The sequence below is a fragment of the Populus trichocarpa genome, chromosome 13, assembly GCF_000002775.5.
Source record: "Populus trichocarpa isolate Nisqually-1 chromosome 13, P.trichocarpa_v4.1, whole genome shotgun sequence".
Classification (NCBI taxonomy): Eukaryota; Viridiplantae; Streptophyta; class Magnoliopsida; order Malpighiales; family Salicaceae; genus Populus; species Populus trichocarpa.
This window is the reverse complement of record NC_037297.2, coordinates 14,017,164-14,041,995: the sequence shown is the minus strand read 5'-3', so window position 1 is coordinate 14,041,995 and position 24,832 is coordinate 14,017,164. Positions and strand designations below refer to the sequence as shown.

The 24,832-nt window shown below is 33.5% G+C and overlaps 3 protein-coding genes and 1 long non-coding RNA gene across 8 annotated transcripts; 2 read left to right on the top strand and 2 right to left on the bottom strand.

Annotated features, from left to right (window-relative positions):
* The first annotated feature begins 395 nt into the window (after nucleotides 1–395).
* LOC7494414 (uncharacterized) lies at nucleotides 396–8,427 on the top strand. 5 transcript variants are annotated; one of them, XR_008057127.1, is made up of 7 exons: nucleotides 402–583; nucleotides 678–892; nucleotides 1,224–1,291; nucleotides 1,460–1,682; nucleotides 1,809–2,044; nucleotides 7,886–8,198; nucleotides 8,292–8,427. XR_008057127.1 is itself a non-coding variant. In XM_052446587.1 (7 exons), exons 1-7 carry the CDS (start codon nucleotides 514–516, stop codon nucleotides 2,826–2,828), a joined length of 1,065 nt encoding a protein of 354 aa, XP_052302547.1. In that variant the 5' UTR covers nucleotides 403–513; the 3' UTR covers nucleotides 2,829–2,955. The 5 variants fall into 5 exon arrangements, 4 of the variants coding, with proteins under 4 accessions (XP_052302548.1, XP_052302547.1, XP_052302549.1 ...); XM_052446587.1 differs by lacking the exons at nucleotides 7,886–8,198; nucleotides 8,292–8,427 and adding exons at nucleotides 2,280–2,329; nucleotides 2,626–2,955 and having other exon boundaries at nucleotides 403–583; XM_052446589.1 differs by lacking the exons at nucleotides 1,224–1,291; nucleotides 7,886–8,198; nucleotides 8,292–8,427 and adding exons at nucleotides 2,280–2,329; nucleotides 2,626–2,955 and having other exon boundaries at nucleotides 409–583; nucleotides 1,515–1,682.
* On the bottom strand, nucleotides 1,861–2,772 carry LOC127904214 (uncharacterized). Its single transcript, XR_008057128.1, has 2 exons — nucleotides 2,626–2,772; nucleotides 1,861–2,329 (listed from the first exon to the last, which is right to left on the bottom strand). It is a non-coding gene; the product is annotated as an uncharacterized LOC127904214 (long non-coding RNA).
* A 4,057-nt stretch (nucleotides 8,428–12,484) lies between the features above and the next one.
* Nucleotides 12,485–14,547, top strand: LOC7497380 (uncharacterized). Its single transcript, XM_002319868.4, has 5 exons — nucleotides 12,485–12,646; nucleotides 12,725–12,939; nucleotides 13,559–13,729; nucleotides 13,850–14,085; nucleotides 14,169–14,547. The coding sequence occupies exons 1-5, from the start codon at nucleotides 12,577–12,579 to the stop codon at nucleotides 14,416–14,418; spliced, it is 942 nt and encodes a 313-aa protein (XP_002319904.2). The 5' UTR covers nucleotides 12,485–12,576; the 3' UTR covers nucleotides 14,419–14,547.
* A 2,585-nt stretch (nucleotides 14,548–17,132) lies between these two features.
* On the bottom strand, nucleotides 17,133–20,523 carry LOC7494413 (lanC-like protein GCL2). Its single transcript, XM_024583306.2, has 6 exons — nucleotides 20,236–20,523; nucleotides 19,952–20,130; nucleotides 19,637–19,748; nucleotides 19,427–19,543; nucleotides 19,022–19,339; nucleotides 17,133–18,475 (listed from the first exon to the last, which is right to left on the bottom strand). Exons 1-6 carry the CDS (start codon nucleotides 20,398–20,400, stop codon nucleotides 18,137–18,139), a joined length of 1,230 nt encoding a protein of 409 aa, XP_024439074.1. The 5' UTR covers nucleotides 20,401–20,523; the 3' UTR covers nucleotides 17,133–18,136.
* Between the last annotated feature and the right edge of the window lie 4,309 nt (nucleotides 20,524–24,832).

Genomic DNA, 24,832 nt, shown 5'->3' with positions numbered 1-24,832 from the left:
TCAAAATCTGAAAAAGAAAAAGTTTATATGTAAATGTATAAAAATATGAAGAGGACCTTAATTCGAAAAATGGGGTCGTGACAATGTTGAGATATCTTTTGTATTGAAGGCAAGCAACAAGCATAATAAACCTAGGAACTAGTTTTTGGCATTGGTAAGATCGGATTCAATTTTATCAGCAGGCTTATAAATTATTTATATTCCGTGCTGGAATGTATTGATTAAATTGAATAATAAGGCGGCTTGAATTGATTGAATGATTTAATTAAGTAAATAAAATTAGAATACGTTGCTTCATACCCATAAAAACACTTATATAATTTATGCTAATATATATTTTCTAAGTGCTACATGTGGGTGTTTTTCAAGGTAGGAGTCACAATGGTAATAGTAGCATCTTAGTGTGCTATTTAAGTCAACGCATCTTGTTTGTTTGCCTAATGTTCTTAATAATTCAAGGCCATTAATCATTTGAACTAATTGCTGTACTCTCTCGCAGATCTTCTGTGAAACATGGAACATATCAGCCACACACATGTGGAAGTAAATGGGCTAAAACTACATGTGGCAGAGATTGGCACTGGTATTGCAAACCATCACCAGAATTTCTCCTTTGATTTCGTTTCTTCATTTATTGATCACAGTTAGTAATTGCAGTGGTGGCGTCTTGTTTGCAGGTCCTAAGGTTGTGTTGTTCCTGCATGGATTCCCACAAATATGGTACACATGGAGGTATCAAATGATTGCTGTTGCGAAAGCTGGATATAGAGCAATAGCCTATGATTTTAGGGGCTATGGGCTCTCAGAGCTTCCAGCTGAACCTGAGAAAGGGGGCTTCATTGACCTTGTTGAGGATACGATTGCCCTTCTTGACACTCTTGGCATCAGTAAGGTAATGTCATTTCTTAATCTTTATTGCTTTTTAAGCACCTCATATCATGAATCTTGATTCAAATTAATCACATAAATATTCATTTCCCCCTTAAATTTGAAATAAAATATGGTCAGTTCTGCAGACTGTGGGACGTTACCTGCAAATTCTTAATTGGACGAATCTTGGTAAACTTGGCATGTTCTGTTCGGCCAAATTGAAATCATAGAGGTTGATGGTTCCACCAGATACTCTAATGATTTTTGGTACCCTCTTATATCATAGCCCGACAAGTCTCTGGGGAGATGTTGGGGTGAGTAAATGAATTGTCTTGTTGAGTGTATTTCCTCAGGAACCTTTGAGGGATGCTTGGTTTAGATGCCATCAAGCAAAAAGATTTGACCAATCTACCGCACAACTGTAGTTCAAAAAACAAAAGGTTCAGAAACAGGCATAACACTAGGTGAATTGAGTGTGTAACATCTCTAGATGTTGAGATAAATGTTGCAGATAATTAGTCAAGGCCAAGTAGGGAAGCGCCAAAGATGATCTCTATGAGCTGCAGTTCACCATAAAGAAACTTTTAAGTTTGTTCTTGCGCATACATGAACTGAAATGTAATATATACCTGCATCGATGCCAGGCCTTTCTAGTCGGTACAGACCTGGGATCATTTCCAGCATACATGATAGCTGTTCTTTACCCGGAGAGGGTTACCAGTTTAGTATCACTAGGTGTTCCATTCAGGCTACCAGGGCCCAGAGATGACATTGATCTGATGCCCGAAGGTTTCTACTGCAAAAGGTGGCAGGTATGTTGTCAATGTCATCGAAGTCTTACATTTGATAATTTCCTTAAAACTATTTGAGTTTTAAGTTGGTAGATATTGAACTTCAATTTTATATCAATCATGCCTGCAATGTCTAAATATTCTCAGGAGCCAGGCAGAGCTGAAGCAGATTTCGGGCGATTTGATGTTAAGACAGTGATAAAAAACATCTACATTCTCTTCTCTGGAACTAAGCCACCAACAGCTAGAGAGGACCAAGAGATCATGGACATGGTTGACCCGTCTACTCCTCTACCACCATGGTTCTCTGAAGAAGATCTTGCAGTCTATGCATCCTTGTACGAGAAGTCTGGATTTCGCTATTCATTGCAGGTTCCATACAGGTAACCATATAACTCCATGTTAAAGAAAATTAACCTCCAACGGCTAGAACGATGGAAAAACATAAAAAAATTCACTATTTAATTACGTTGTCATCACGTGACTTAAACTATTCTAGGCAATGATAAAAAAAATTCCATTTTTCTTGCTAATTGCACACTCCTGGGACTGAAAACCAAAGCATTTAGCTCTAGAGAGTAATAACAGTGAACGTTAATGGTTAGAGTTTCTGTGCAGGACTTTAGGCATAGATTGCTGTGGAATAACTAATCCAAAAGTTGTAGCACCTGTCAAAGAACCATCTCAACCCAATAGCTTAAGCTGTTAGGTGAGGTCCCAGGATATGATTTATATTATTCTCTAACACACCCCCTCAAGTGAAAGCCCTTTGGGCTTGAAACTTGCACAGGCCCACATTACCTTGTGCTTAATTTTTATCAAATAAATGGGGATGGTGAGATTTGAACTCGTGACCGCTTGGTCATCAAGGCTCTGATACCATGTCAAAGAACCATCTCAACCCAATAGCTTAAGCTGTTAGGTGAGGTCCCAGGATATGATTTATATTATTCTCTAACAGCACCAACGTTGCTGATTATGGGGGAGAAGGACTATGCTCTTAGTTTCCCTGGCATTGCAGACTACATAAAGAGTGACATACTGAAGCATAGAGTTCCAGATTTGGAAACCGTCTTTGTAGAAGAAGGGAACCATTTTGTTCATGAGAAACTTCCAGAGCAGGTGAATGAGTTAATGATCAACTTCCTCAACAAACATAGTAACTAAAGAGGCCTATCTATGAGCATCCGAAGAGATGCAATGATATCCATTCACAATAATAAATTGGCTTTCCTGTAGTGTGCTAATTTCCGAGACCTGATGTTGTGTTCATAAATAAGATTTTTTTTTGGTACCCATTTTGTCATTTGAGTGAGTGATGAATCTAGCTGGAAAAAAACCAAGTCAAGAATCCAAAGAAATCTGAAGATAAGGACACTGACTGAAGCTTAAAGAACAAAGCTGAAATATCTATTTCCTTTTTCCCTTTCAGCATGTTTTCTGATCATCTGGCAAGGGAACTAAATTTTTTCAAACAATTGAATCCAACAAGTCCAGTGCAAAACAGAGAAAGGTGGCATCATCCTGTTCCATGCGAGGTACAATACAGAATGAGTTGCATTTGGCTTTATAGGACTTCCACTCAAATAGAAGTATAAATGGCTTTTATATCATGGTGTCCAAACATGTTGTCACGGACAAAAAAAAATTCCCTTAGAATCTCAACATGCATACAAACTTTTTCTTTATAACTTAATTAGAGTTCTATACAACACTAATAATAAAACTGATTGTCTTAATAAACTTTTAGTAATTTTTGAAGCACTTGCGGTATAAAGAAATAACATTAATTACAATAAAAAAAAGGTTTTGAAAGTCTAAAAAAAATGACATAAAATTAACTTCACAATATAAACTGATTGTCTTAATAGACTTTTAGTAATTTTTGAAGCACTTGCGGTGTAAAGGAATAACATTAATTACAATAAAAAAAAAGGTTTTGAAAGTCTAATAAAAGTGACATGTTAACCGAGCTATAAGTCTGAAAAAAATAAATAACGAGAAAGTGACTTCAATAACTCAAAGAGTAAATAGTGTTCACTATACACATACATGGTAATAAAATAAAGAGAAACATATACAAATTTAACTTTAGGCTCTTACAAGAAAGTTTTACAAACAGAACATAACAAAGAATATCATAAAATAAGGCTCGTTAGAAAATCAAAGTGAAATGAGCACATGGCCCCAGACTGTAGGATGATCAGTCAACATATATTGATAACGCTTAGCTGCTGCAAGATAAAGTTTGCTAGGATTCTCCATAAATCTGGAGATAATACTAACAGAATAAAGTATATCAAGTTTTGAATTTGTGAGATAGATCAAAGATCTAACAAGGTTTCTGAAATACTTTGAATCAATCTTTGCTACACCATCATTCTACAGTAATTTCTCATTTACTGCCATTAGAGATCCTACCGGTTTACACTCTGACATGTTAAATTTCTTTAAGAGATTTGTAATATACTTTTCCTGTGAAATAAAGATTTTCCTTGGAGATTGCTTCACTTGAATGCCAAGAAAATATCTCATTAAGCCAAGATCTAGCATTTTGAATTCTTTCATCTTAGTAGTCTTGAATTTTACAACCATATCCTTGATTGTTCTTGCTTAAATCAATCATCAACATAAAGACAAACCATTAGAAAATCTTCTATTTAACTTTAGGGAATATCTTTTGTATTCAAGGCAAGCAACAAACATAATAAAGTTAGGAATTAGTTAACCCTGAGAGGTGTAGTTTAACTTGTCAGGTCCTTGATTTGCTCACTAGTGGTCACAAGTTCGAGGCCTACAAACCTCATGGTTACTAAAGGTTTACATGGTTTTTAACTTTAAGGCCCGTGAGATTAGTCAAGCTGAGCGCAAGCTGGCCTGGACACCCACATTAATAATAATAAAAAGTTAGGAACTAGTATTTTTAACATTGGAAAGATCGGATTCAATTTATCAGCAGACTTATAAACTATTTATATTCCTTGCTGTAATGTATGGATTAAATTGAATAATAAGACGTCTTGAATTGATTGAATGATTTAATTAAGTAAATAAAATTAGAATACGTTGCTTCATACCCCTAAAAACTGTCACACCTGACATTGCGGCGGCCTTAAAAATAATCTTGATTGAAAAAGAAAAAATATCTTGCATCTTGTTCTTTTAAGGGAAAATTTCTTGTTTAAGGAGTCGCCACCTAGTATTATGGTCACTAGAAACCCTAACTGGTTAACAAAGATTCTATGGTATGAAATTGGTTACGTAAAAGGAAAGATATTATCACTCCTTAAATGTTCTGCCTGAGACAGACTGCATTGCTGGTTTTGTCTTAAATTGCTAAACGTTTATTAGTTTTATGCTATGATGATTTGCTTATAATATTCATGACTCTGGTGTCGGTGAATATTCGACTACGAATACTTTCCACTCTGGCGTTAATAAGTATTACGTAACCCAAAACAAAAATGAATGGTATTGCTGACTCTAGCTCTTTAAATAAATCAAATAAAAATAAATTTAGATATATGCATGCATATTTTTTATATTTTTATATTTTATATTTTATATTTTTTTATATATTTTTTTGGGGTTGGGCTGGACCCAGCCAACCCGGCCCGGTCACTGGCCCAAGCCAGTGACCCGGCTGGGCCACATGAAGCACGCGTGAACCAAATCACGTGTGCATGAGCAAGTAAATTCAAAGCAAACGACGACAATGAATTAAAACGAAAATCGGGAAAAAGAGCAAAAGACTTACCTGGTTCTTTTGCAGAAAATTTACGCGAGATTGCTGAGGGCGACGCTCCTGCTTTCAAATTTCCTCTTGCTCCTTCTGCTTGTCTCTCACGTTCTATTTCCTTCCTGTTTCTCTATTTCTGCTTGTTTTTTTTTTGTGTCTTTGCTCTGTTTTCCAGACCCTCTCTACTCTATCTCGGCCTGTTTCCTCTTTTGTTTTTCTTAGGTCAGTGTTGGTGAGGGAAAGCTTATTTCTGGCATGGGAGTTCTGGAAATAAACCTGGGAGTTCCTATGGTTTCTTTGTGTTTCTGTTCTTTCTGTTTTTTTCGTCTCTCTCTCTAACCCCCTTTCTCTGTTTCGTTCGTTCTCCTGGCTTTTTTCGTGTTCCCCTAGTCTTTTTTTGTGTTCCTCCCCCCGCGCTCTCTCATCTTATCTGGCTTTATAGCCAGAGAATGCCAAGCATCCTTGCGATTGAAACGACTTTGAGCCTTTACTCTAGAAACGGTTCCCGAGGAAGAAGGCGACGAATCACTTCTCAAAACGACGCCGTTTGTGTGATGGGAATTGTCATTTTCAATCTGGTCACTGAAGTTCTGAAATTATGTAATCAAACCCGTAGGTAAATTGTAATTGAACCCCTAAATTTTGGCGCCTTTTACAAGTTAGTTCTTGGACTTTAATCTGTTGCACTTTTACCCCCAATTAACCCCAAACTTTGATATTTGTTTAATTAAGTCCCTAATTTCATTAATTAAATTAATTCCAAGTTCAATTAAGTCTCAAAACTTGTCAATTCTCCAATTAAACCCTTGATTTGATTAATTAAACTAGTCAAGAGTTTAATTAAATCTCTAAACTTCCAATCATGTTGCCCTTAATTAACCCAAATTCATTTTTTATTTTGTTTTTTTATCATTATTTTTCATTTTTTTTATCATTTTTCAGTAAATAATAATAATAATAATAATTAAAATAAAAATGATCAAAAATTAGGTTATGAGAAAAACAATTTTATAATTTATGCTAATATATATTTTCTAAGTGCTACATGTGGTGTTTTTCAAGGTAGGAGTCACAATGGTAATAGTAGCAGCTTAGTGTGCTTTTTAAGTCAACGCATCTCGTTTGTTTGCCTAATGTTCTTAATAATTCAAGGCCATTAATCATTTGAACTAATTGCTGTACTCTCTCACATATCTTCTGTGAAACATGGAACATATCAGCCACACACATGTGGAAGTGAATGGGCTAAAACTACATGTGGCAGAGATTGGCACTGGTATTGCAAACCATCACCAGAATTTCTCCTTTGATTTCTTTTCTTCATTTATTGATCACAGTTAGTAATTTTAGTGGTGGAGTCTTGTTTGCAGGTCCTAAGGTTGTGTTGTTCCTGCATGGATTCCCACAAATATGGTACACATGGAGGTATCAAATGATTGCTGTTGCGAAAGCTGGATATAGAGCAATAGCCTATGATTTTAGGGGCTATGGGCTCTCAGAGCTTCCAGCTGAACCTGAGAAAGGGGGCTTCATTGACCTTGTTGAGGATACGATTTCCCTTCTTGACACTCTTGGCATCAGTAAGGTAATGTCATTTCTTAATCTTTATTGCTTTTAAGCACCTCATGCCATGAATCTTGATTCAAATTAATGACAAATATTAACTTGTCCTTCAAAATTTTAGTGAACATGTTCAGTCCTGCTTGCTGTGGGGTGGTACCTGAAAAAGTCAGTCATTTTTTAAAGCTTGCTTGTGAGCATAATTAAACTGAAATGTAAGATTTACTTGACTTCGGTTATTGATAGCAGGCTTTTCTCATAGGGACGGACTTGGGATCAATTCCAGCATACATGGTAGCTGTTCTCTACCCGGAAAGGGTTTCCGGTGTGGTATCTCTAGGTATTCCTTTCATGCTACCAGGTCCCAGTTGTGTCCGAACTGATCTGATGTCTGAAGGTTTCTACTGCAATAGATGGAAGGTATGTCAATAAAGTCTTATATTTTAATAAATTCCTTCGCAATCTTTAGTAACAAGTTGGTGTCAATGGGACTTAGCTTCCATTCTATGTCAATTTTACCTGTAAGTACTAAACATTCTCAGGAGCCAGGCAGAGCTGAAGCAGATTTCGGGCGCTTCGATATTAAGACAGTGGTAAGAAACATTTACGTTCTTTTCTCTGGAAAGGAACCACCAACAGCTAAAGAGAACCAAGAGATCATGGACTTGGTTGACCCATCAACTCCTCTACCACCATGGTTCTCTGAAGAAGATCTTGCAGTTTATGCATCCTTGTACGAGAAGTCTGGATTTCGGTATCCATTGCAGGTTCCATATAGGTAACCATTCAAGTCCCCTTTGGGGAATAATTTACAGAAAGATACTAGGATAGAAAAACTTGTATGTTTATCCACTTTGATTTCCACTATTTTGGTCCTAGATAAAGATAGGCCATCGCTCTCATCAATGTAAGAGTTTCTGTGCAGGACTATAGGCATAGATTGCTGTGGAATAACTAATCCAAAAGTTTTGGCACCAACATTGCTGATTATGGGTGAGAAGGACTATGTGCTTGGTTTCCCGGGTATGGTAGAATACATAAAGAGTGACCTTCTGAAGCATATAGTTCCAGATTTGGACAGTGTCTTTCTGGAAGAAGGGAACCATTTTGTTCATGAGAAACTTCCAGAGCAGGTGAATGAGATAATGATCAACTTCCTCAACAAACATAGAAAGTGAAGACAAGTATCGATGAGCAGCTGAAGTTATGCAATGTTATCCTTTCACGATAATAAAAAGGTATTTCCTGAAGTATGCTTATATAGCAAGACTTGATGCTGTGAACTGAAATAAGAATTTTCTTGTTTATTTTCCAATTTTATTGCATTTCAGTGAGCAACGGATGTAACTGGATACATCTGATCCAAGAATCCAAAGGATTCTCTGAAGATAAATCCCTACCTGGTAAGAGATCAGGATAGTGATTGTAGCTTAAGGAACAAAGCTGAAGGATCTGTTTTCAGCTCTCCTTTCATCGTGTTTTCTCATCTGACAAGGGAACTTGCATTTTGGGAACATTAATTTGAACCCAAGAAGTCCTTGGAAATCCACTCAAAACACTGAAAGATTAGGAAACCAGAATGGCATCGTTCCGTTCCCTTCCTCGGTACAAAACAGAAAGTATAAAGGGGTTCCCAATAGCATACATAGCCACGATATTTATCCATAAATCTTAACCCCAACAGTATGCAAGTTTTCTTTCCTACTTTTCAACCACAAAATTCTGACTGTTCTTGGCTTGCCGAGCTACCGTAGAACATCCAAGTGCTTAAAGGGCACATCCATAAAATATAGTCAGATGCGAAAGTTCATAAAGAAGAAATTAATCTATACAACAAATCTATTACTTTTTCTAAAGGAACCCACTTTTTCATTGTCTCCCACCACTATTGGTTGCACTAGAAGAGGAAGAAGTGTAACAGGTGACAATGGAGTAGGAGTTGAAGTTGAATGGTAATAAAGATGGAGATGGAAAGGGAATAAGAAACATTTCATCTTTACTTGGAGCATTTGTCAAAAAAAAATTGTGTTAGGGTATAATTGTATTTTTAACTTTTTCCAAGTAGAGTGGAATGATCTTATTATCCTCTAGATCGGAGATCTTAAAACCAGCTTAGAAAGCTATTTTGGTCTTTTTCTTTTTCAAAATAAAGTAAAATATCAAATTTTTCCCCTCAATAAAAAAGATTAGCCCATGCATAAAGGGGTATTTTAATCTTTTCATTTAGTATTTTTGTGAATTGTTTTTTTATCTATCTAACTTGCCTTGCCTTGGGGATGATGCGCAATTAAGCATTATCTCAAACTCAGACCCCGCATGGTTATCTTGCCATTGCCATGCTTATTAAATGTAAAGGTTTCTGTTAATTCTTTTTATTACTCACTTGATTGGTAATTTAGCATGAGTAGTTATATGTGAAGATAAATTTATTTTGTCTTTGTCTTCATCTTACCCAACAAAACACACTTTTGTTACTTATACATTAATTTGTTCCTTGACAGTACTGAACAAACACAATCCTCTAAGAAAGTGATGAAAAAGAAAAAACCCTTAACATTAAAGAACGTTTGGTATTGCGTTTGTACCTGCGTTTCGTTCAAATTTGAATTTTTTTTTTTTACTAAAATTGAGTGCGGTTTGTACTTTTTGGATCGTTTTGATGTGCTGATGTCAAAAATGATTTTTAAAAAATAAAAAAACATCATTGGCATGCATTTCGACACGAAAAGCTATTTGAAAAGCACCCGCAACCACACTGCCAAACACGCTCTAATGTATCCTCTCGAATTGAAACTGAGCCACGAGTTGCATAAATCATATCTTTTTAGCTCAAACTCTTCTAATAAGCATTTATACTCATAATTTTTAATTTTCTTCAAATCTGTTATTATATTAAGAAAATCTAATTTTTTTTATGCTTTTATTTTTTGATCTTGATTCTGCATGTATGTACTCTAGCGTGAGTATAAATCTTGTCTGTCCGTCCTTTTAGACAGCTTCGCATGTCAGTAACTAGGAGTTGATGGAGTGTGTAAATGAATTGTCTTCTTGTGGTGTCTTTCCTCAGGAACCTTTCGTTGGACGGTTGAGTGCAGATGCCATCTAGAAAACACATTTGGCCAATGTTCTGTAATAGTTTTAATGATTCATCTCAATACTTGATGTTTTGCAACTATACTAGTCCTGTGATGACGTAGGACTACATGTCTCCGTGAGCGGCAGTTTAGCATAAAGAAATTTTAATTTCACGACCCGGATTTAGATATGTAACTGACAATATTGAAGCGGTGCTACGAGGTTTCAGATTACGATGTTATATTAAAAAATTATTTTAATTTTTATAATTTAAATTTAATAAATCATAATATATAATTTATATTATTTTCTAATATAAATAACATTTAATATAATATCTTAGATATTATAAATTGTAAGTTATATTAGCATATGGTAATGAAATACATATCAGATCAGATAACATATGAAACCATAAGATTTCCAAAACAAAGTATTGTGAGATGATCAATCGTGTATGGGTTGATGTCTCTTTCACCAGTTAGGTATACAAATATAATGTACACAAAGACAAACTACCCTTTTTTATTATAGAGTTTTTGACAAGTCCGATATCAAGACATAATAGATATTTATGTAATTATCTAAGCTAACTAAATGTTATATCGAATAAAATTTAATTCAATAGAATACGAATACATATTCAAGAAACTGATGAGTACTTGGAAATAAATCAACATATATAGATATTCAAGAATGTTATTCGTACTTATCATATATTCAATATATATAATTTATTTATATTACATACACATTAAAGATTACCTCACTCACCTGAAAAACAAAGCAAAAGATAAACAAACGTAGAATTGAAGGTTACTAAAGATCATTAGGTGTAATATCAACAGAACTTATAACAAATATAGAAAATACTAAAAAACCAATGCATGCAGAAGCTAAAGACAATAACAAACAAAGAAAGAACATAGGAATTTTAACGAGTGAAATGAGCAGCATATGTGAACCCCAAGTTCAAAGGTTTTATTTTCTCTAGAATAATAATCTTTTAGGAGGTTTACAAAGTTTTAAATAGGCCAAAAACCCTACCTCAACTAGAAAACAAAATAAAAAAACCAAAATTACAAAGGAAAGAAGCATGAAATCCGAAAATAATAAGAAAAATTATATGAACTGCCAAAATCAAGGCCCTGGTGAGAGATTTTCAAAATCTAAAGATCTAACAGTCCAAGTAGTGATTTCATGACTTCTCTAGGGAAAATGGCCTTCGGAACTCTTGTAAAAATTTTAGCATATTCTATCGGTTAGATCAAAGGTTATGATTTTTTTTAGCTATTATTCTGGTTTGGTGCGACCAGATCTCCTCTTGGACTTAGACCTATCCAACTGGTCTATAAATATATCTGCTAAGTCATCCACATAATTTTTTTAGAATAGATCTTCATCTAGTTGTTACATATTCACATCTAACTTTCCAGAATCACATGTTAATACAAGCCCAACTACATCAAAAATGATTTCTTCCCATGTTATCAATATCAATTTTTTTTTAATTTAGAGCATGTATGGAATTGTAGTAACGGTGACGGTTCAAAGTATTTTTTGCTTAAAAATGCATTAAAATAAAGTTATTTTAGTTTTTTTAAAATTATAATTTTTGAAAATCCAGTTTATACCACATTTTCAAATACACCCTTAATCTATTTGTTGTCATTATTTTTTTTTATCATTTAATTAAAATACAAAATGACTTATTTCTTCTAGTCCGGTAAATTACTTTAGTCACAGGTTTTTTTTTTCTTTTGTACATGTACATTTTTTTAAAAAATATATATATATATATAAACACTGCCGCCTAGCGCGGTACACTGCTAGTCTTTCCTTAAACGTAAGGTTGGATTTACAAGCTCAAGAAGGAGACTGATATAACTTATATCATATAAGACTCTTTGGAAGGTCCATGATTGGGAGATTGATATCAGTTTTCTTTTGTTGTGGGTTTTTTTTTTTTTTTTTTGAAGGATATGTAAAAAAATAAAAAAATTAATCAAATCAAGAAGTAAAAAAAATCCAATTAAACTAATTAAAATTTTAAAAAAACTGACCGGTTTGATTTTGGTTTTATAAGCTTAAAACTGAAAAAACTGAACCGAACCAAACTCAAACCAAAAAAACCGAGCCAAACCAAAAAAATCAAGCCAAAACCGAGTCAAACCATGCCAAACCGGTTTGAACTGGTTTTTATCCTAAAAAACCGAACCGAACCGAAATCAGTTGGTTTGAACATGTTTTGGTTTTTTTAAAAAAAAAATTTCAGTTTGGTTACTTTTTTTTTTTTAATAAAAACCAAACCAAACAAAAAATAAATACCCTAATTTTTCTTATTGCCAAACTGAACCAGACCAGCCCGCAAGTAGAAAAGTTGTTCGGTCATTTATCCCATTTTGTTATCGACTCCTTGTCGGTTTCACCGACACCATCAACAGTTTACTGGTCACTCACGTATTTAATGATCATCTCTTTTATCCCAAGTCATTGAAACACCCATCTCTCTCACACATACAAACACTCTCTCTCCCAATCATGGATCTGATCAAGCACACCCTTGTAGAAGTAAGAGGGCTAAAACTGCATGTGGCAGAGATTGGCACCGGTATTAGTCAAATACCAAATGTTTCCTCTCATATTGTAACTTATTTCTTCATGGCTGATCATGTTCATTTATTAACAGGTCCCAAGGTGGTGTTGTTCTTACATGGATTCCCTGAAATATGGTACACATGGAGGTACCAGATGAATGCTGTTGCAGCTGCTGGTTATAGAGCAATAGCTATTGATTTTAGGGGCTATGGGCTATCTGAACAGCCAGCTGAACCAGAGAAAGGGAACTTCATGGACCTTGTTGATGATGTTGTTGCCCTTCTTGATACACTTGGCATCAACAAGGTTATAATCAGAGTTTTTCTCTGGTTTTTAATGATGCGAACTTGGCATTTTTCTATTAACTGCATATTATAGGTCTCTTTTTGGCCTGTTTCCTAGGGAATCTTTTGTGGGGGTCATTGAGCAGAAATGTTTTTTTTAAAAAAAAAAATTGCCTTGAGGATGATGCGCAAATTAACCATTATCTCAAATTCAGACCCCGCATGTTTATCTTGCCATGCTTATTAAAAATGGATTCTTCATTGTAAAGGTTTCTGTTAATTCTTTTTATTACTCACTTGATTGGTAATTTAGCACGAGTTATATGTGAAAATATCAAGAATAAATCAAGTTCAATAGCATCACAGCAAATTTTAACATTAGAAAGGGCAAGTCCTGCAGACACACGCAGATATATATGAATAGAAAATGTGTTTTTCTCTAAATGTTGGATATCTGTTGCCGTTCATCATGAAGGCCTAGTAATTGCTCGCGAAGTACTTGGAAGAAAAACAGAAAGTGAAAAAAAAAAACCTCCTAAGAATCTCAATTAGCAACAAAGAGTCGAAAACCATAAAAAAACTTCCAATTTTGATCTTATGTGCATATATACATAAATGTAATGCTTTGATGTTGGCACCAGGTTTTTCTTATTGGGAAGGATTTTGGATCTATAACAGCATATCTAGTCGCTGTTGTGCACCCTGAGAGGGTTTCAGGTCTTGTGTCCCTCGGTATTCCTTTCTTGCTACCAGGTCCTAATTGTATTCGAAATGATCTCATGCCATCAGGTTTCTACATAACAAGGTGGCAGGTACGATTCATTTATCTCCAGTATTCGATACTTGCCTTTCAGATCCTAGAGTGAGTTGTTGGTGATAATGATAATTACAATTCATTGTTGATCTTGCTTGTTTTCTCTAAATAAACACAGGAACCAGGTAGAGCTGAAGCAGATTTCGGACGCTTAGATGTCAAGACAGTGGTAAGAAACATATACATTCTCTTTTCTGGAACTGAACCACCAACAGCTAGAGATGACCAGGAAATCATGGACTTGGTTGACCCATCTACTCCTCTGCCACCGTGGTTCTCCGAAGAAGATCTTGCAGCTTATGCGTCATTATACGAGAAGTCTGGATTTCGTTTTGCATTACAGGTTCCTTACAGGTAACCAGTAAAGTCGTTTAGGATGCTGTATTCTTATGTAAACAAAACTACGCTAAGAGGGATATGGCATGGAATTCATGCAGGTCTTTAGGCATAGATTGTGGAATTACCGATCCAAAAGTTACAGCACCAACATTACTGATCAATGGCCAGAAGGACTATCTCCTAAAGTTTGCAGGTATGGAGGACTACACAAAAAGTGAGCAACTGAAGCATTTTGTGCCGGATTTGGACAACGTGTTCCTTGATGAAGGGAACCATTTTGTTCATGAGAATCTCCCGAAGCAGGTGAATGAGCTGATCATTAACTTCCTAAGCAAACATTGTGACTGAAGATTATATTCTATGACCATTTCAATTGTTACGATGGTTTCCAGCTGGGATATAAAGTGCCTTGCAACTTGTGGTTTGCTGATATGTTGTATAGAACTATGTTTGAAATAAGATTTTTTTCATCTTTAAGATCTGATTCTGGTTAATTTCCCATTTTTCCTATTTTTATTTGCAATGGGCAATTGTTGAATTAAACGAGAAGAAACAGAAATTAAAGATTACAAAGGATCTAAACCAATTTTAAAATGTCACGTCACCTGATAAAAAATTCTGAACTTTGTTATTCTCTTTTAATCTGATAAAAAAACAATGTACAAAATTGTTTAAAAATGAGCTAAAACTAACCTAATTAAAAAAATTCAAAAATAATTAAAAAAATAAATTGAAATAGCTTTTTCTAGATCCAATTTAAACATGATCCCGACCTTAACCGGAACTAACATGCTAATCTCTTCATATGAGATGAGCTTATAAAATGCACGCCCTCCCTCATAAAATTTCATTCCAGTTCAATTATTTATAAAATGCCCTCATAATATTAAAAGCTATTACTATTTTTTGTTAAAAACATCATGCGACTCATTTGAGCTTTTCTTGAGCTTGGATTTTTGATACATGAGTTGATATTTTGAGACAATAGAAACTTGTTTTTCTATACTTTGTGTAAAACTAGAAGATAAATTTATTTTGTCTGTCTTCATCTACCCAACAAAACACACTTTTGTTACTTATACATTAATTTGTTCCTTGACAGTACTGAACAAACACAATCCTCTAAGAAAGTGATGAAAAGGAGAAAAACCCTTAACATTAATGTATCCTCTCGAATTGAAACTGAGCCACGAGTTGCTAGGGAGGAGATAGTGATTACACCAAGACAATTTTCGCTTTATTATGCAAAACGTGTTTTAGATCCTAACAATTCATAAGTTACGAAAAGGTTTTTGACATTATTAATTTAAAAAAAGTTATGAAAAAAGTTTTTGGCATTCAAAACATGGGATTCAATTTATCATGAAGCTTATTAATTACCTATATATTATTGTTTATATTGAATAATAAGATGACTTGAATTGATGAAATAATTTAATTAAATAAATAAAATTAGAATACATGCTTCACACCCATAAAAACCTCCCATAATTTAATTAAAATAATACAGCCCTACAGCGAAACAGAGACATCAAATTAGTTATTTTCCAAATATTTTTCAACGTAGAAGTTAACCATTGTAATAGTAGGAATGATAGTTTTTTATTAATGAGTTTTTATCTTATCTTTTGTGCTCAAACTCTTCTAAGAAGTATATATACTCATAATTTTTAATTTTCTTCAAATCTGATATTATATTAAGAAAATCTTGTTTTTTTTTAGGTTTTTGTTTTTTGATCTTGATTCTGCATGTATGTACTCTAGCGTGAGTAAATCTTGTCCGCCCGTCCTAATAATTAGACAGCTTCGATGTCTCTAAGGAGTTGCTGGGGTGTGTAAATGAATCGTCTTCTTGTGGTGTATTTCCTCAGGAACCTTTTGTTGGATGGTTGAGTGCAGATCGATGCCATCTAGACAGGACGGAGTTAGAATTATTTTTTAAGGATGGTCAAAAATAATATAATAAAATATAATATTTGTTTTAATATATTGTATATAAGTTGTAAAAAAACATTCAAATAACTTATTATAAACATATAATGAGCTTTGTATAAGGTAAAAGGTTTGGATCAATACTAAATTAAATCAAAGCAATAAAGTTAATTTCATTTTCATGATATATTTATCACTTTAATGTTGTTAATCTTTATACTTATCAAATATAAACATACAAAGTATATAAGAAACATTAGCTAAAGCGAATCATTATTTTATGTTTGATAAACTTTGAAATAAAGTAAAAAATAATAAAGAATAATTCTTACATATTTATTTTAATTGTGCTCGTCGTTCTTTTATAGAATAGAAATAATTGATTATTATATCAATTGTGAATCTTTTAGCAATTTCTTTTACTATATAAACAATCAAATAACTTGCAAGAAAATCATCCTCCATCCGATTGCGAAGTATTGTTTTAACAATCTTCATCGCTGAGAAAGCTCGTTCAGTTGTTGCTGTCGAAACAAGAAAAGTCAAAATAAGCCAAATCAACCTGTCAACTAGTGGATAAATATTTTTTCTTTTTTTTAAAAAAAATCAATTCTTCTTATTTTGTTCATGGTTCAACCTAAAATCAAAACATATATCGTGAGAAAAAATTGATAATTTTGATGGCTCTGCTAAAAAAAAAACATAAAAAAAAATCCAAGTATAATCAAAACAAACCAATAAAATATATTTAATTAATTAGAAAAAAATCACTATCAAGAATTCAAAAAAAAATTGTTAGAACTAGCAGATTTGAAATAAAAAAAGCAAAAATAATAAAATTATAAAAAACCATCATCAAATTCTTAATAAATATCTCAAAACAAAATAAAAAAATATATTTTAAATTTAAATTTATTTTATTTTGTTTAATAAAAGATGAATTAATTAGTTCCCGCTTCAATTTTTTTTCAGAAAAATTTTGTTTGCAATTTGTATCGACCCGCTGCGTTGAAGACGTTTATATTAAGGCTGCAGGGAGAGAAAAAATAGCAACACATTGATAACTTTACATTTTTTTTCTTTCCACGTAGGCATGTTGGTACCATAAAATTAAGGCAAAGTCAAAGGAATTCAAAACTAAAGCATAGGATAACAAATATATTTCCTGTAAGAAGGACCCTCTCATTAAAAAATGTTACAGCTCCTCACATGTAATTACCAAATAAATAAAAAAATCTTCCAGGGGCCCGGGCCCAGGCCCCTGCTTGCCACCCCCTTCATTCCGCCCCTGCATCTAGAAAACACATTCGGCCAATGTTCTGTAAAAGTTTTAATGATTCATCTCAATACTTGATGTTTTGCAACAATACTAGTCGTGTGATGATGTAGGACTACATGTCTCCGTGAGCGGCGGTTGAATGTCAGTAGCCAGGTAGAGCTGATCCAGATTTTTGGGCGAATTCTTTGATATTAAGACAGTGATAGAAAGAGTCTCTACATTCTCTTATCTGGAACTGAACCAACAGCAGCTGAAGAGTACCAAGTGATCATGGACTTGATTGATCTGTATACTTCTTCACCACCATCCTTCTATGAAGGTTTTTGCTGTTTATGTGGTGTCTGAGCCAGGGTGATTTGAAGCAGATTTTGGGCTCTTAGATTTTTGTGAGACAGTAACAAGAAGTAACATATAAATCCTATTCTTTGGCGCTGAGATAACATTTTGCTCCATTTTGTTAGGAGGAGAAGTACTAATATATTCAGTGGTTGCTAGAATAATTTCTGAAATACATTTTGCTCCATTCTATTTGGTTGATATCTAGTGATTTCCATTATTTCAGAATGCAAAAGTTCTACAGTAAAATGATCATATATACTTGGTATATGTAATTCGAGAATCTGTTATTAATATCATTTGATCACCCGTCCATTATGTAAAGCAAAAGTGGCTCTTTGCCTGATGGGAGATCAAACCCCACACTAGTAATACCATAGTCTACTGTAAAATAATGCATGATTGTCGAGGCTGAAGGCGGACTTCTATCATTGCATTTTCATATACAACTCAAATGACAGCACTGAACTACCCTAGTATTCAACTCAACCACTGTGACCTAATATTCATAGAAAAATTTTAGAGTTCATAAGCAGGGAATCTAGCCTTGGATGGGTCGATCATATCTAGAAAAAGATAAGCCATACCTCCCATTCCTTCAAACATTGAGTAGGGGCTATCACCTCCATGCATCTCTCCGGCCGATATAAGTTTGTGAGCTCTATCCAGCAGAAAGCAAGTAAACGCTTTGGCCTTGTATAAGAACTCTATGTTGCCTGTTAGCTGGTACAGTGAGAGAAACACATACGCATTCCCACTGATGCCATGGCAAATTCCAACTCGCTTGAGCAGCCCACGGTTCCACACTACCTCTGCAGCATTTATAGCTGCTTCCAGAAACTCTTTATCTCCAAAAACCTGAGCATTGCACATTTCAATTTTGTAAAAAGCTGCGGCAAAGTAGTTTCCAGAAGGACAAAGGGCTCCTACCTATAATTTTACATGATCTGGGAAAAAATATTGCTATCTAGTTAGTTTCAGCCTTTAAGTATCCAGCCTGATATGTGTGATCAGAGCTATCAAAAGGAGGAATAAACTTTGCTACTACAGAAGTTACAGTTTCAAGTAAACCTATGTATACTGTTCCTACACAAAACATTCTTAACAAAAATGAAGGCTACACTCGGTTGGAAAACCTACTCAGATTCAGACCAAAAATAAAGATCTAATTCAAAGATTTAAATTTATTTCATGTATTCAGCCATATCGGATACCTCAGAGATCAAGACATACACATGCAATAAATGCCATTGCCATTTGCCAATGAATTTGCAAATTTAATGCTATCATTAACATGACTAAAGGAGAAAGGTCAAAATCTGAATCATTCATAAATATCAAGTTCTTGCTCCAGTGGGGCGCTTAAATTGGCTTACAATGAACTAGATAGCTGGAGAAATTTACCTTAACTGCCTTGACAAGTGTAAGAGCAATCCCAGGTGCTCCATGACACCAATGCACAAGAACATCCCTCTTGCGATCTTCTTCACTTGTAGAGTAGTTGCCGCTGGGAAAGCAGTTATTGATCATGTATTTAAGGGTGCCCTTGACATCCTCAAACTCATCAGGTTTCAGCTCTACATCCAATAAAACATTCATAATACCTGCCAATCCATGGGCAGCACCCCAATACCTCTCACCATACCATTCATACATTAATGGGGAACCTCCTTTCTTCGCCAATGCTCTTCCATTTTTTATGATTTCATTCGCAACAGCACGCTACAATAATTTTACTGTGAGACTATTACATCCTGCTTAACTAATTCAAAACCAAAGTAGCAAAATAGGTAATAGCAGAAATCTCACAATGGTCGTATCAGGGACAGTCCCCTGCCCCAGGTGTTTATTTAGGAACAAACAAGCCCATAAGAATCCACTTCTTCCATATAACAACTCATCAGGGTGATTTCTCAACAGCTTAATCTGTTTCATAAACAATCAATAAATACTCACCGACAACCAATTTGCTTTTTACAAAATTATGAAAAATAACACAAAATTGAGCAAAAAGGCCACCTCTCCTAATTGACTCAGATAGTAACTCTGTAACGCTTCATCATTAACATGCTTTGCTGCTACAGCCCCAAGGGCACAAACACCAGCTCGCCCACATATAAATGTCACATCCCTAGATTATAAAACACATTCAATAACATTACCAGATGTCCAAACCGAATCCACCCCTGTTTAGTAGCTTTAAATTTGCGTTTTACACAAGTTATAATCAAAACCCAAAATCATATCCAATTGGCTCATACCATAAATTTAATCACAAAAACAAACTATACAGTGAAACAACATGACATCTTCACCAAGAAAGGGAGACTCTACCTTGAAGCCCGAGAAGCAGAATCACAAGCCTTAACAATCTCCAAACAGAGAAAGAGATCATTTTCATTACTAGAAACTTGATAGCTCTTATAAAGCAACAAAGCAGTGCCAAGATTTCCACTGTAAAGAGTAAAATCATGCGCAACTTGCCCACCTAACCCCCATGTCTCCATCACTATCTGTAGAACACAAAAATCCCACTAAACACACAGAGTGCCAACATTACCAAACAAAGAAAAAACAACCCAAGAAATGAAAACAAAAGAAAGCTAAGTTCTTGTTACTGTTTCTTTAAGATCCAAACCAGAACGTTGAACCTGCTTGGAAAGTGAAGTGTAGGGCATTGAGAGAAGCTTCATGAGAGAATCCTCATCGGTTACTTTATCTTCTTCTTGTATATCTTCTGTTACAAATCTTGGCATTACGTTGGGAAAGAATCGATCAGCCATTGTTGCCTCTGGTTCTGAAGCGATAATTTTTTTTTTCTTCTCTGTTTTAGGTTGTCGTCAAAGGTTTAGAGCTTAGTAGCTGCTACCTAGTACTGAGCGTTGGAAATTGGCTAATGTAAACGTGGCAGAAGCACCGTCTGCTTAAACTACTTTGTTAAATAGTGTAAATTGCATCATTGGCCCCTAAAGTCTTAGAGAATTGAAAGCAATTTAGACTCGCTACTTTCAAAACTCCAAAAACAAGCTTTTTTTTTTTTAGTACTGTATAACCTTGATAAATTAATAATTTTCATTAAATAATATTTTTAGAGTACCGACTTGAAACCAAGATGGTAAATTAATAATTTGGTGAATTTATAAAATATATTTAAAAAGAAAATATATAGATCCCATTTGATATATAAATTAATAATCTTATTATATATATATATCAAAATTATATATACATGATTTTATAACATCTTTGTAAAATTGATTTAAATTATACTTAATTTTACAATGTTAAAAATAGTTTGTAATTGTACTTCTTCGAACATCTTTTGTCGAAGCCGAGATTGCTATATTCATTACATCTACAACATTAATCTTCCCTGGATCAAGTATTCCAATTTCGTATGATCCTGATATGAATCTTTAATATGGTGTTGGGGTAGTAAGAAAAACAATTTAATTTTTTATTGATGGGCGTGGCAGCTTCTCCGTCACATTTTGTCTCCTGAGTTTTTGGAAACTTGCAGCTTATCAAATCAGTTTCTTCATCTTCTTTTTTTTCTTTTCTGAAACAACTAGGCAAGAAAAGAGAAAAGGGGGGAGGCCACGTCGAAGAAGATGAAGATTTCTTATGTTTTTCTTGGGGGGTTCGGTCTGTGGTTTTCTCCTAATCAAGATTGATTTGCATTTGTTGTTAAGGTCTTGGACGTAATTCCTTTTGTTGTGATTGATTTTAAGGTTGATTAAAAAGACACTTGATACTAGCATCTTCAGTTTGGAACTAAACACTTTCAAGCACAATCCACAGAGAAAAATGACACCAGATGTCTCTAGATTTGCCTTCTATATGCAAGTTTAACTATAGCACTTTTGGGATCCCTGTTTGGATATGGTTCGTGCTTTTTTTAGGTTAATTTTTGTTACATTTCAATTTTAATGTTTGCTTCTGAGGATTAGAGTTAGGGTTTTTTTTTTTTATGTGTTGTTCATCTCCTTTGCTTTATTGGTGTTGCATCCCTCCCCTGCCTCTTCTGTAATGGGATTTTCTCCATCCACCTGTGGATGAGGTTGGATGCTTGGAATATGGTTTGCTTTCTTCCGTTTGTTTGTTTTTTTTTTTTAATGTTTGCTGGCTATGGGTTTAGGTTAATCTGTTCACTGTTGATCCATGATTTTCTCTTGGAAAATCTCAACCTCTTCAACTGCTTGCTTGAACCATGTCAAGAAGATTTTTATTTGGCACAACCTGATCAAACCCAATATGTCAGATTGTATTGGACTGTATATATTGAGAAAGCTTGGCCAATACAATAGTGATTGTTATTTCCCGACAGAAGTATAGATGAATTGTATGGAGTTGTGATTAATATAATTCGTTGTTATATGATTCATGGGCATAATGATTTGAAGTAAGGAGGAGATAGAAAATGATGTCACATTGATGGTGATTTGATTGTTTCTCGGTATTTTAGTTGAAAAGCTGGGTTATATATTTTATATATTTTAGGTTAATTGAGAATACATAATAGTTGTTTTTTAAAATAATTTTTATTTAAATATTTTTTTTAAAAAAATTTATTTTTAATATTAATATATTAAAATGATTTAAAAATACATATTATTTTTTATTCTTGGCATGGATTTTGTTAGAAACATGATGAAACACCAAATTATTTGCCTAAACACCACTGTCATCCCTTTTGATTCAATTTTTTTTGTTTTATGGAACATCTAGCAAATCTCTTTGAAAACTAGAATGAAATGCTCATTTTTTTATATATAAAAATATATATTTAAAAATCCAAAATCCAAAATTATTTTTGGAATATGAGAAGATAAACCTTCAAGCTACAAAAAATCAAAAATATTAGAAGAATAGCTAGATTGAAAGATTTGACAAGATGAGAGGAAGGAAGAAAAAAAATGAGTATTAATAACACTCATTTTTATGATTATTGGTGCTTCAATTAATGACTTTCAATATTGTTATCCTCTAATTAGTATTAATAGCACTCATCTTTATGGTAAACACAAAGTTAAAATGTTGGTTGCAGTTGCTTATGACACGAATAATATAATTTATCCATTGTGTTTTTTTTTTTGTTATGGAATAAGAGACAAACAAACCTGGTTGTATTTCCCGAGATGTTCATGTAATCCGATACAATATGCCTCTAATATCTGAGAAAGAATTGATTGGTAAGCAATATAGTTTTATATTTATTAAATACCAGAATAGTTTTTTTATGGATGATGATTACTAATTAGTTTTTAATATATGTATATAGATTAATTACTTGGTACAGGAAGCTTGAAAAGCAGCAACAATTATCTGTAAAGGTGTCGATAAAATGAGACATAATGTGGCCAAGATCACCCTAAATTTATGTTGTGACGGATTTATTTTCCCAAGCTAAGATATCCCAAGTTGCAGCACCACTTTTGCTGCCTCGTGCTCCTTCTAAGGACTACATCGTAGGTGGATACAAGATACCACGGGGCATGATTGTGATGGTCATTGTATGGGCTTTACATAGGGATCCAAAGTTGTGGGAAGAGGATGAGAGCTTCGAGCTACAGAGATCTAAAAATATACCAACTAGTGAATTTCAAATCTTTGCTATTGATATCGAGCATTGATATTAATATTGATGCATAGTGCGACTCGGTGAGCTAATTAAGATTACTAGGGATAAAATTAAAAAAAACAAAAGTTGTCATATGATAATTAGTGACCATAACTAAATTTTGAAGGTTCTAAATAATATATATATATATAACAATTTTTATTATTATATAAATAAATAAATTAAAGTATCTACGAGATCAAATATCTTCATCTTATCCCTCCTGTAATTTGAATCAATAAGGTTCACAGGATCAAATATCTTCACAATATCCCTCCTATAATTTGAACCTTCACAGGTTCAAGGCATTTGCTTTAGATTTGTGATAATTTCAAAAAAAAAAATTTAAAAATTATTCTAATGTATTTGTAATAATGTTAAAAATAAAAAAAATTATTTTAATATATTCTCAAATAAAAAACACTTTAGAAAAAAAATTACTATCTTACTTTAAATTACCTCATTAATAATCTCTTTGAACATCAATCTTGGTAAAAAAGCAAAAGAGAATTTTGAGAGGAGTAACTCAACTCGTCAGATCTTGAGTTTGTTTTTTAAATGTTATCAGTTTGAGAATCACTAGAGATTTATATGATCATTAACTTTAAAGTTTTAAATAATTAGTTAAAATGTGTTTACCTGATCCTGATTTCTATTTAAAAAAAAAAAAAGCATAGGAGAAGAGAGCATCTGCTTTTTCTTCCTGCCCCATGATTACGAGTGTTCGGGTAAGTTCTGCACTATCAATCAAAATAAGTTCTCCACTTTAAAAAATTGGCTAAAGCAAGAGGGGATTAGCTCCTGGAAAGCGAAACTTGACAACTATTCTCCTCTCTTGTCCCGACTTTGGAAATGAAAGATCCGAGTCTGGAAGAAGTCCCTTTCTAGACTTAAGACTAGCAAGTTGCGTAGACTTAAGACTTTTTTTTTCTGTTTGTTTTTATTTTTCCAAACGAAAGCGATTTCATCCAATAATACTTCGCTAGCATTGCCTGAAAATTCAGCATCAGTGGCTTCTTTGACGACTGGTCAGACAATAGCTAAGAATATAAAAGGCAGACTCGTAGGTAATTTAATTTAACCCAGAACAGCTTTGGTAAAAGAAACATTAAACACTACCAGTAGATTTTTAATTGAGAAAATTAGAGGTTACCAGTAGATTTTTACTTGTAGCTAAGAAATATTTATTTTTATTTTTCAAGAAAATCATCAAATCATCAATTCATTATTATTTTATTTTTTAATTAAAACTTGCTTGTAAGATTATGAGAAGTTGTTATTAAAAAAAAACAATGATTTTTATAAAAACATTTGTAAAAAAAATGGTTTTTTTTTTAAATATGTAGATACCTTTTGTTATTTTTATTTTAAATCAATTTAAATAAATGTTTTAATCCTATAAATTTTTTTTTTATGAAAATAAGTTTTATAGTTATATAATTAAAAAAAAAATTAAAACTGTCTCGGCAACGAGATTAAATATCTTTAAGTATATTTATCTTTCAACTTTCTACTTTAGCTTTTATTTAACACTAACAACTCTTTTTATATTTTATTAAATCATATAATTTTTAATTTATTCTATTAAATACACC

Bases quoted from the DNA above. Each gene is read 5' to 3' on its own strand.
- LOC7494414 (XM_052446587.1), top strand. From the start codon at position 514: ATGGAACATATCAGCCACACACATGTGGAAGTAAATGGGCTAAAACTA. The intron at 584-677 runs GTATTGCAAACC...TCTTGTTTGCAG, and splicing joins TGTGGCAGAGATTGGCACTG to GTCCTAAGGTTGTGTTGTTC. The intron at 1,292-1,459 runs GTAGTTCAAAAA...GAAACTTTTAAG, and splicing joins GACCAATCTACCGCACAACT to TTTGTTCTTGCGCATACATG.
- LOC7497380 (XM_002319868.4), top strand. From the start codon at position 12,577: ATGGATCTGATCAAGCACACCCTTGTAGAAGTAAGAGGGCTAAAACTG. The intron at 12,940-13,558 runs GTTATAATCAGA...TGTTGGCACCAG, and splicing joins ATACACTTGGCATCAACAAG to GTTTTTCTTATTGGGAAGGA. The intron at 13,730-13,849 runs GTACGATTCATT...AAATAAACACAG, and splicing joins TCTACATAACAAGGTGGCAG to GAACCAGGTAGAGCTGAAGC.
- LOC7494413 (XM_024583306.2), bottom strand. From the start codon at position 20,400: ATGGCTGATCGATTCTTTCCCAACGTAATGCCAAGATTTGTAACAGAA. The intron at 20,131-20,235 runs GTAACAAGAACT...TGTGTTCTACAG, and splicing joins GTTTGGATCTTAAAGAAACA to ATAGTGATGGAGACATGGGG. The intron at 19,340-19,426 runs GTGAGATTTCTG...AAATTATTGTAG, and splicing joins CTGTCCCTGATACGACCATT to CGTGCTGTTGCGAATGAAAT.